This window comes from Hypanus sabinus, chromosome 7 (assembly GCF_030144855.1).
Source record: "Hypanus sabinus isolate sHypSab1 chromosome 7, sHypSab1.hap1, whole genome shotgun sequence".
Lineage (NCBI taxonomy): Eukaryota > Metazoa > Chordata > Chondrichthyes > Myliobatiformes > Dasyatidae > Hypanus > Hypanus sabinus.
Genome location: NC_082712.1, coordinates 54,463,352 through 54,475,482, shown reverse-complemented (window position 1 = coordinate 54,475,482; position 12,131 = coordinate 54,463,352). Strand labels below are relative to the sequence as shown.

General features: G+C 36.2%; 1 protein-coding gene across 12 annotated transcripts in view; it reads left to right on the top strand.

The window, feature by feature from the left end:
• Positions 1-12,131, top strand: part of LOC132396778 (multiple PDZ domain protein) — a 202,091-nt gene that overhangs the window by 100,439 nt on the left and 89,521 nt on the right. For 9 of the 12 annotated variants that reach the window (XR_009513123.1, XM_059974662.1, XM_059974663.1 and 6 more), the window contains 4 exons: positions 5,150-5,254; positions 6,534-6,620; positions 9,450-9,627; positions 10,556-10,666. Coding sequence is in view for 11 of the 12 variants with exons in the window: in XM_059974662.1 (XP_059830645.1) it covers positions 5,150-5,254; positions 6,534-6,620; positions 9,450-9,627; positions 10,556-10,666 (481 nt within the window). In the remaining variant the exon portion in view is untranslated. The remainder of the gene's footprint in view (positions 1-5,149; positions 5,255-6,533; positions 6,621-9,449; positions 9,628-10,555; positions 10,667-12,131) is intronic. The other 3 variants (XM_059974669.1, XM_059974668.1, XM_059974666.1) reach the window with 1 other exon arrangement.

The following is a 12,131-nucleotide window of genomic DNA, read 5'->3' as shown; positions in this document are numbered from 1 at the left end:
TCTGTCAGAGCCCCTGCTATTTCTACACTAATCTCCCTCAAGGTCCTAGGGAATATCTTGTCAGGACCCGGAGATTTAGCTACTTTCATATTCCTTAAAAGCACCAGTACTTCCTCCTCTTTAATCGTCATAGTTTCCACAACTTCCCTACTCGTTTCCCTTACCTCACACAATTCAATATCTTTCTCCTTAGTAAATACTGAAGAAAAGAAATTGTTCAAAACCTCCCCCATCTCTTTTGGCTCCACACATAGCTGTCCACTCTGATTCTATAGGGGACCAATTTTATCCCTCACTATCCTTTTGCTATTAATATAACTGTAGAAACCCTTTGGATTTATTTTCACCTTACTTGCCAAAGCAACCTCGTTTCTTCTTTTAGCTTTTCTAATTTCTTTCTTAAGATTCTTCTTACATTCTTTATATTCCTCGAGCATCTCATTTACTCCATGCTGCCTATGTTTATTGTAGATATCTCTCTTTTTCCTAACCAAGTTTCCAATATCCCTTGAAAACCATGGTGCTCTCAAACTTTGAACCTTTCCTTTCAACCTAACAGGAACATAAAGATTCTGTACCCTCAAAATTTCACCTTTAATGACCGGTTATTACATCCTTTCAATAAAACAATTTGTCCAAATCCACTCCTAAATCCTTTCACGTCTCCTCAAAGTTAGCCTTTCTCCAATCAAAAATCTCTGCCCTGGGTCCAGTCCTATCCTTCTCCATAATTATATTGAAACTAATGCCATTGCGATCGCTCTGCTCAAAGTTACTTTGCTCAAAGATCTGTTTGCTCAAACTTGATCAAAGTGCTCCCCAACACATACCTTGGTCACCTGACCTATTTCATTCCCTAACAGAAGATCCAACACTGCCCTTTCTCTAGTTGGTACCTCTATGTATTGCTGCAAAAAACTATCCTGCACACATTTTGGAAGCTCCAAACCATCCATCACTTCTACAGTATGGGCTTCCCAGTCTATGTGTGGAAAATTAAAATCTCCCACAATCACAACCCTGTGCTTACTACAAATATCTGCTATCTCCTTGCAAATTTGCTCCTCCAATTCTCACTCCCCATTAGGTGGTCTATAATACACCGCTATAAGTGTTACTACACCTTTCCCATTCCTCAATTCCACCCAAATAACCTCCCTAGACGAGCCCTCTAATCTATCCTGCCAGATCACCGCTGTAATATTTTCTCTGACAAGCAACACAACACCTCCCCCCTTGTCCCTCCGATTCTGTCACACCTGAAGCAATGAAATCCAGGAATATTTATTTGCCAATCACACCCCTCCTGCAACCATGTTTCGCTAATAGCTACAACATCTTATTTCCATGTATCAATCCATGCTCTAAGCTCATCCACCTTTTTTACAATGCTCCTAGCATTAAAATAAATGCATTTAGGAAATTCTCCACCTCTTCCTCTCTGTTTCTCTCTAACAGTACAAAGAACTTTACTGTCTTCATTTTCTTCCTTCTCCCATACATCTGTTCCTACTCTCTGGTTCCCCTCCCCCCCTCGTATCCAGTTTAAATCCACTGGAGCCTCTCTAGCAAACCTACCTGCAAGAATATTTGTTCCCCTCCAGTTCAGATGTAAACCGTCCAGCCAGAACAGGTCCTACCTTCCCTGAAAAACTGCCCAATTATCTATAAATCTGAAGCCCTCCCTCCTGCACCATGTCTTCAGCCACGTGTTGATCTGCACCATCTTACTATTTCTAGACCCACATGCACGTGGCACTGGTAGCAGTCCTGAGATTGCTATCCTGGAGGTCCTGTCCTTTAACTTGGCACCTAGCTCCCTAAACTCACCTTTCAGGTTCTCCTCACTCTTCCTAACCACAGCATTGGTCCGTACATGGACCACGACATCCAGCTGCTCACCCTTCCTCTTGAGAATACTGAGAACTCGATCCAAGATATCGTGGACCCTGGCACCAGGGAAGCAACAAACCATCCGGGATTCTCGATCTCTTCCACAGAACCTCCTATCTGTCCCCCTATATCGAATCCCCTATCACTACTGCTCTCCTCTTTTCCCTCCTTCCCTTCTGAGCTGAGGGTCCAGTCTCAGTTCCAGAGGCGCAACCTGTGCAACTTGTCCCTGGTAGGTTGTCCTCACCAACAGTATCCAAAAAGTTATACTTATTTTTGATGAGAACGGCCACAGGGGTGTTCTGCTCTTCCTGCTGTCTATTCCCCTTCCTTCTCCTGACAGTCACCCAACTACCTGTCTCCTAGTGGTGACTATCTCCCTGAAACTCCTGTCTATTTCTGCCTCTGCCTCCCGAATGATCTGAAGTTCATCTAGCTCCAGCTCCAGTTCCCTAACATGGTTTGTCAGGAGTTGCAGGTGGATGTACCTTTTGCAGATGTAGTCTTCAGGGACAAAAGTCCTCGCCCTGACTTCCCACATACTGCAAACGGAGCACTCAACTGCCCTAACTGCTGCCTCCATTACCTACTTCTAATCTAATTAGATTAATTAAAGGAGCTTACCCAGCCTTACCTCACCTGGAGTGAAGCTCATACCCGGCCTCTGCTCGCTATTTAAATTCTCTCACTGCCTCACGGGCTGACTTTTGTGCGCTTGTGCAGTTGTGCCCTGTTCAAACCTTGCCTCTGCCTGATCTTGCTGAAGCCTGATTGAGCTAAAGCCGACCCACTCTGCCTTAGTCCACTACGACGATGGCCGCTGTATATGGAGGTCTTTCTTTTTGAACCTACGTCACGTGCCTGCACAGTTTAGCCTCTTTGCTGCGATCAGTTTAAAAAAAACCAGCTTCTTTCTGAGCTTCTATTACCTCTTCCCTCTCCGCCTCTTGCTGCAATTTAAATTGCAGTAAGGGTCTGCGCCATCTATCTGTCGTTTGCCTGGGCACTAAACCACATTGGAAAGAAATATGAGGAGATGAATTGGGAGGTCAATTTCATGGTTTTTATAGGAAATCAAGATAAAACTGATTTTCAAAAGACAAGTGGAAAATTATAAATTATGTTTAGACTTTGGTTTGCATTTGTAATTGTTGCTAACTAGAAATCACAAGGAAAATATATGAGTTTAATCATTATCAAATGAACAAAAACTACCCAGTTACAAACAAAATATTTTGGAGGACAAGGCTTAAAAGATGGAATAAAAAGGTGGTGAAGGAGGTGGTCATAAAAATAATCGTTCTAGGTTTTTCTGAAGATCCTTTCTCACGGTGATCAAATGTCTTTTAATGGTAGGATTTGCACTGTCAAGCTGGTCCTTGAATTGTCAATTGCATTTCTGCAACAGCTTAGTAAATCTAAAACAATAATTTTGATGTACACATATCTGCCTGCTTGAAAGGTATGCCCATGACTGTCTCACTCATGAATTTTTCAGCAAATTTCAGTAGCAGCCAAGGCATGAAGGATTACTGATCACCAGGTGCAAGTTATTTTAGTTTAGAGATTTAATTGATGCAGATCATTCTTCACACTGCATAGGTTCTGTGTTTAGATCCAGAACTGGGTAATTGATTTGAAGAGAGGACTGCAGAGATTAGAAATTTTAATGGACCTTGGGTGTGGATCTGTCTTTTGGGATCTTTGAGGAACCGTGTAAGTCTGAAACTGAAGACCATTGTGAGTCTATATCATTGTAGGAAGATTCATGAATAGTTGAGAGGAGTGCATGTAGATTTTTTTAAAAGCTGATCCATGAGGTTTCCTTTAAGTACAGGTGTCCCCCGCTTTACAAAAGTTCATTTTATGCCACTTCGCTTTTATGAAAGACCTGCATTAGTACCTGTTTTCACTAACCAAAAGAAATCGGAAGAAGATGTTTGCTTTTACGTAAAAAGGCGTCCGCTTTAAACTTGTGTTTACCCCGAGAAAGATTACCATGACCATGAAACCTTGCACGGGCAGGTGTGTGCGCATGCATGTATGTGCCGATTTTTTTTTTCTACAAATCGGTTTTGGCTAAATTTTCCTGATTCTGATAAGTGGAACTCTACTGTCCATGCATTATTTCTACTTTATATAGGCTGTGTATTTATCAAATCACTTCTGCTTTTACTATATGTTAGTGTTATTTTAGGTTTTATGTGCTATTTGGTATTTTATTTTTTGCGTCTGGGAATGCTCAATAATTTTTCCATATAAATCAATGGTAATTGCTTCTTCGCTTTACGCCTTTTCGGTTTATGAAAGGTTTCATAGGAACACTCTACTTTTGGATAGCGGGGGAAACCTGTAACAGTATTGTTGATCTAGCATGTTGGTTCTGCGAATAACCAACAGTAGTGGCTCCTTGAAACCATGCAACCTGATTTCTCAGGCAAAGGGCGGTTACGACTAGAAGTGCTAGAGTTAATGCAGAAATAGTTGCAACTACTGGAGTTTACTAAATCTAAATAGAAGTTCAGTGCATTTATCTTTCCTTTTAAAATGCAAGGCAAGCATTTTATTGAGCTGCGAAATCTTTTAAAATACTGTATTTACATAGCTATCTCTAGATTTGTGAACTTATATCATCCACAAAAAGTAGCTTTATCCTGAATGGTTATAATGATTGAAGTGTATCTGGATAAATTTCAAATTTTGTTTTGTTTTAAAACTATGTTTTCATAGTTACTAACTTAACATGGTTACAATTGTGAAGATTCAGTGTTTTTTTTCTAGATTTGTCCAAAAGGATTTCAATTTTTTTTAGTCTGACTTCATTAAATGGTTTACCTTGTAATTTGAGCAAATTCTGTTTGGGTACAAGACAAAAACATGGGAAATATAATGACTATGAGATGTTGCCAGTTTGTTTTTGTAATAAAATTTATCTATTTAAAATATGGTCTCATATTTGTTTTTACTGTCTTCCCAAGCCAACAAATTGACAGTGTTGCTATTAGGTCTTCACTCACAAACTAAATAATGGCTAAGCTACATTTTTTTATTTGTAAATTCAAAATGTCTTTAATTTATTTCAACCCAATATATGCAATATATGTACTGTCTTATCCAACTGTCAGCAGAACATCTGAAATAGTTTTATTTTCTAAATAGAATTGGAAAATTATGATTTAAAGAACCCTTAGTTCTCTGTCCTCGTATAATTTTTCAATAATTTAGTTTTACTGTTTCTTGATGTTATTTCTTACAGTGTCACATATGTGTCTGCGGAAGATCTGGTCAAATACAAGACAATAATGAATCAACAACTTGAGGAAATTACTGAGGTTGATGATTTATCACTTCCACCTGTCAGGTAATACCTAATTCATTTTCAGCATTCAGACAAAAAAGTTAAAATTAAAAGTAAATTTGTATTTTTAGACATACTCTATTAATAAATACATCTACACATTTTAGTTTTTGTTTTACAGTATATAGACATCTTGAATAATTGTAGTTTGCAACCCAGAAATTTATGTAGTATACTTACCATATCAAATGTTAATTATGAATTTAGTAGACTTAATTTAATAATTGATTATTCTAACAAGTTTGTTTCATCTCATAGTTATTCGATGTTCTTGTTCCTTTCCTTGCCAATTTGTATAATCTTATCTGTCTGAAAGCAGACAGGCATTTTATTTTGTCAAAGAAATGTGAAAGTACTACATGGTATAGCCATTCCTTCATTTGTAGCCATCAATGATGGTAGCCTAGGAATCCGTTGTGGGCTGGAGGTTGAATTTTAAATGGTCAAGTTTGTAAACAAAACTCGTACCCTTCAATGACTCTCTGTCATAATGGTGCGACACAGCTTAGAAATTTTTCCTATTGTCCTTGTACTGGCAATCCTCATAAATAACAGCCAGCTTTCTTTTGAATTCTTCCCAGCTAACTGAGGTGACATCTGCAGTCTTAATGTTATGTTTGCTACAGATCTGTCATTCAAAAACCCTCCAGTCGAATATAATACTTGTGTCAGTAAAATCAAGGTTCGATATTCTTGACATATATAAATTAGACACTTAGAGTTTAAAAATATGTATAAGTATCCATTCATGTAGTAAATTATTAATTTCTAGAATTATTTCTGTTTCTCAATAAATCTATTTTGGTAAATACTGAAATAATTCATTTGGAGAGAACAAAAACTAGTAACTACTCTGAAAACCATTATCAGCTCAGGATCATAATCATTTTTGCTGCTTTTTGAACAGTTAGAACATTTCAGCTTTGCTGATGGGTATTTCACACACTTAACCAATTAAATTGTGACTAGCAACAAATGCATCCTGAATTGTATATCTTGGAGTATGTTCATATTGAAAATGTTTCCTTGCCATCTTGTTTACCCTTATGAAAATTGTGAAATTTAGCAGAACTTAAGCTTCGGCATACTTCAGATGGAATACTCCATAAACTGGTGCAAAATACATGAAACCTGAAGGGAAATGTGGAAAATTGTTTCACTTTCTAAATCATTACAAGAACAGGTTCAGAATTTCAACTTTAATCTAACACGTTTAATGTAATCTTTATAAATATACATATTTTGAGATAGCATTTTTTCTTAATCAGTGTTTCTGTTTTAGTGCTGATCTGCCTGAGAGAGAGGAAGGTGAAGGAGAAGAAAGTGAGTTACAGAATTCATCATATAATAACTGGAAACAAGCTCGTCGGTACGTAAATTTGTTCATCCAGAATTGTAGAAGAGTATTGACATTAGGAATTAAGAGTGCCTTTCTTTACTGTTAGCTAACTTGCACAGGGACATATGCAGCCAAGGGAAAACGTTATGTCACCCACTTGTGCTCTCACCAACAGTGGAAATGAGGGCTCCAGTGGGTATAAACAATTGTAAGAGGCAGAATCTTTCCAATATGTACATCAACTCAGATGTTTCTGAAATTGTTGAGTTTATGTATTGAAGAAGCTGCAAAAAGCATTTTTCAATCTTTTCTCGGTGTGCGAGACAGGAGGGTGGAGTGTTATAGATGTTTGCCCCGTTTGTAAAAACAAAAAAAGGGTTGAGGAATAAAGCTCATAACTTTAGGCAGATCTTTTTATGTAAGTTGTAGGAGTCATCTAGTGATCATTACCAAGGACAAAATTAATCCTGTCTTGGAGAACTACTCTGTAAATTTGTTCTCAGCATCAAGAGACAAATAGCTTTCTTCTGAGCTGTAGAACTTCATACTTTATCAAGCACATCAGGAACATTCATGTGTATATCAATCATCTTCATTAAATGTCTCATTGGAGTTAATCAAGCATTATTTGAGTAAAATATTTAAAGTCAAGTTTATTATCATATGGACAAGTACATGTATGCACAGGTGCAATGAAAATCTTACTTGCAGTAGCATCATAGGCAATTGTGTTCAATAAGTACCATTCACAAGATAAATATGAATAAAATATAAACAATTTTTGCAGAAGGAACACACTAAGAACAAAGAAGTCTGTTTTAGTGCAAAGTGATCAAAATGGTCATGATTGCTATATCTATTAAGCATGTTTTTTTAAAGTGACAATTTAATTTTACCTTCAGTTAGTGTTTTCAAAAAGTTATTCCCACTAATAAGCTGACTGGTGCATGGTTTACTGATCTTGCACCTCCAATTTATTCAAGGGTACAGGTTTTCTAATTCCATGGCATCATAATTCTATCTAAGGAGATTTGAACAGGGTCTCCACAGACTGTCAGCAATCTAATATCCGTTCTATCTGGACCAATTGACATTCCTACTGTGAGTGTTACCAGCATTATAAATATACCTGTTTCATCTCTTCTCATGCCATCAATCCCTCAGCTGCAGCTTTTCTTGTTATGACATTGGCAACATCCTACTTTGATGAAATCAGGTATAAAGTATTAATCTAAAACTTCATTACTTCACTTGCAGCCTTTTGATCACCCTTTTACCATGATGTATTTGTCAAATTAGAAATTGTATAATAAACTCCTACAGTCAGCTTTTCACAATTATCCTTTGTACTTTGGTAGCTTTGTCTTCAACTGTTCTAGCTGTTTAATGTTAATAATTTGCACTTAATTTTATTTACATACTATTTTCATTTTATTTCATTTTAAACTAATATCTAAAGGACAGCAGAAATTTTGGGTTCACTTTTGATCCATTGTAGAAATTGGTCAACTCTGATTGTTACATAGAAACATAGGAAAACCCTACAGCATAATGCAGACCCTTTGGCCCACAATGCTGTGCCAAACATGTACTTACTTTAGAAATTACCTAGGGTTACCCATAGCCCTCTATTTTTCTACACTCGATGTACCTATCCAGGAGTCTCTTAAAAGACCCTATCATATCCGCCTCCACCACCATCACTGGTAGCCTATTTCATGCACTCACCACTCTCTCTGTTTTAAAAAAATCCTACCCCTGACATCTCTTCTGTATCTACTTCCAAGCACCTTAAAACTATACCCTCTCGTGTTCTTTGAATGTCGCCAAATACTTAATCGTAGTTTTATCAAACACCACTTACTTATAGTCCATTGGAGTCCTTTTCACACTCCCTTGAAGTAAGCCTCTGTATGTTTGATTGTACTGCTTATGTAGTGTGGAAACAGTGCGTGGACAAGTTGGGCCAAGGGCCTGTTTCTCTGCTGTATCACCGTGTGTCTGTGTCTATAAATAATAAAGCCAAATCTAGTATTCAATAAATACTAGTTTGCTCATATTTAGATGTCAGGATTCCTTTCGAAAATGTTCAGCCAGGGAAATTTCCATATTGAATTGGGACTTAGTCTAAAGCATGGCATGAGTTGAACCATAGAACATTACAGCACAGAAACAAGCCCTTCATGGCTGTGCCAAACCATTTTTCTGCCTAGTCCCACTGACCTGCACCTAGACCATATTGCTCCATACCCATCTCATCCATGTACCTATCAAAGTTTTTCTTAAATGTTAAATGTGAGCCTTCGTGCACCACTTCATCTGGCAGCTCATTCCACACTCCCACTACTCTCTGTGTGAAGAAGCCCCCCCTAATGTTCCCTTTAAACTTTTCCCTTTTCACACTTAACCCATGTCCTTTGTTTTTTTTCTCTCTTCTAGCCTCAGTGGGAAAAAGCCTGCTTGCATTCACTCTATCTATACCCATTATAATTTTATACACCTCTATCAAATCTCCCCTCATTCTTCTACACTCCACGGAATAAAGTCCTAACCTATTCAACTTTTCAATTCAGTAGAAATTGCTTATTGCACTCCAACTTTTAACGTCCCAATTCACCTCCAACAGTGGAAAAGCCCTTCACTTTCCAAATATTAAAAATAGCATTCTTTTGTTTGACTAATGAGCTTTGATAACAATTCAGTTGACTACATTTAAATTTGTTTTAGCTTTCCAGTGTCTGCAATATTTTCTTACTGCATTGAAGTTCCAGTGACTGTATAAATTCTCTGTAATTTTTAATTTGTTTTTACCTGATCTAAGTAAACTCAGGGATTTTTTTTTTTATTTTTGAACTCTAGTGTGGAGCTATGGCGTGAACCTGGAAAGTCCTTAGGAATTAGCATTGTTGGTGGAAGGGGAATGGGTAGTCGTCTGAGTAATGGTGAGGTCATGAGAGGAATATTCATTAAACATATTCTGGAGGACAGCCCAGCTGGAAGAAATGGAACATTAAAAACTGGAGACAGAATTGTTGAGGTATGCATTTCGTATCCCTATTTGCTGCTTCAAAATATATAGCTATATTGTTGAAATTTAAGTCAGGAGCTCTGGCTGAGAATTAACACTTTAATATATGATTCTAAGGTTTTAGAAAATATTTTTCAAAGATAAGTATCAATGGAAATAATGAAATACATTAATTCCAAAATCAGAAAATTCTTTTCAATGAAATATTAATATCTATGATTGTTCGGGAATGGAAAAGAAATTAGTAACTAAAATTTGACTTTACTGTAAGGTGCATGCCAAAAAGTGGCGAGAAGTTGTGAACACAATAAACTGAACTTCGTATTGCTGTTTATTTTGATTAAAGTAAAATGAGTAAATTTCTCCAAATTAGTGAGGGCAGATTCAGAATTCTCCAGACCCATCACTGAAACTATTAATTTGGTAATTTCCTGAATGGAATTGTACCCATTAAACTTGAACTCAGTTATTTGCAGGATTTGTTTCCTTTAGATGTTTGTTAATGCACATAATTTCTTATTAGGTTGTTTTTCTGTCTATGTAGTTTTACTTCGACAAATAGAACTGATGTAAATGAATGTTACAGCACATTGTATTAGCTCTAATTGTATTGTTTCTAACTGCTATCTGATATCTAGTACCATCCTAAGTGAGTAAATTCAAGCTCAGCAGTAACTTCCTCACTCTTTTCCATGATTGCCTAACTTGTCTGAGTCTCTATGTAAAGCAATACTCCCATGTGCTTTGAAATACTGACCATGTCAAGTTGTAGTTAAGCATGTGTGAGTTGTTTTGAAAAGAGAACATGCATGAGAGAAATTAAGCCTAAATTGAAAGCATGAGGACCTATAATGTTATTTTAGGGGGGGGATCTATGATGTTTTATAAGTTGTAGTGCAGAATTTATTTTTAAATTCATTGTCACAAATTTTTGCAGGTAGATGCAGTTGACTTGCGTGATGCAAGTCATGAACAGGCAGTTGAAGCTATTCGGAAAGCAGGCAATCCTGTGGTGTTTTTGGTGCAGAGTTTAATAACCAGACCTCGGGTATGTAAATTGAAAAGCGTGGGAGGAGATAGGAAAAAAGTACTTTGTACTAAATTTTAATCATCAAAACTGGAATCTAACTTAGTAGGTTTATTTGCTCAATCTACTTTGCCTATAGGTTTTATTCCTGCTATTATGTCTCTGCTGAGTATTCCGTGTTAAGCAAACAGGATTATAGTGAGCCAGAAACCCTGCAGGGAATACATTGGGGTTTGCTTTTATTTATAATTTTCTATTTTTATTATTGCTGCTCTCCTAACTTTTTCCCCCACTCAAGACAGCCTTTTTAAGATCTGTGCCTAATATTTTTTTGCTTGCAAAATATAAAATTGCATTTTCTTAAACAGTTGAAGCAGAATAACAATAACCCATGTAGTTGCTTTTTGGTTCAGACTCATTTTAATTTAGTTTTTGACTTCCTCTTCCCTCTGAAATAAAAATTGGCAGTGTTTGCTGGATAGGATGTAGTAACAAGGAGCTATATTAAATTGGAAGGCATGACAACAGTAGTTTCAATCTGCAATGCTGAAACAGTTGTGGAGTGTAGGGACTTTGTAAGTAAACTGTGCATGAATTGACATACTAACACTAAAATGGAGATGTGCTATTCTGGCAAATATTTAAATGGTAAATGGAAACTACAGTTTTAAAGAACAGTTAGCAGATGATAGATTAAATATTGTGGCAAATTGATTCTTGAAATATAGGCATTTCCTAATCCTGGCTATAAATAATTATTTGCTTTAATAAGTAAAAAAATAAATGTATATATAATTTATTTGAAGTAGATTCTGCATTAAATTTTTTATTTGTTTACCATTTAATTGTAACTACTTTCCAATATAAATATTAGAGCCAATTATAGAAAGTCTTGCAAAATAAATTTTATAATTGCTGCAACCTTACTTCATATTGTTGGGGAATGCCCTGAGAAGCTTCAAATGGTGATAATACTAAAATTTAATAATCTGAGGTGCACAGAAAATCTTTAAAACTGCATATAAACAAAAGGCTTTGATTATACCACGTGAGCATATTCTGTAGTTTCATTGCTAATGTACTTCAATAATTTATTTTGTTAGACTTACTTGGGTTGCATAAATTGATTCATTAGCCAATACAACAATTTACAGTAGTGAATTAAATGTTATTCCCTTTAACCAAAGTTTGTTTGTTTAGTTTTGAATACTATCAATTATATTATGGTTTACTTAAAATATTTTATCTAGAATATAATAAATTACATAATGTATATAAGCATATCTGTGGAAATTGATAGCTCTAAATGTCAGAGCTATTATGCCAGAATTGTGAATGATGTATTAGGCAACTTTCTATTAATATTTGTGTTAAATTGCTTAATTCTTTTTTATTTCTGCTCAATTACACCATTTTTCTTCATAGCCAAATTCCTAATAATTATTGATTATTATTTGCTCCAATCCAAGCCTCTTCATTCCTCCAG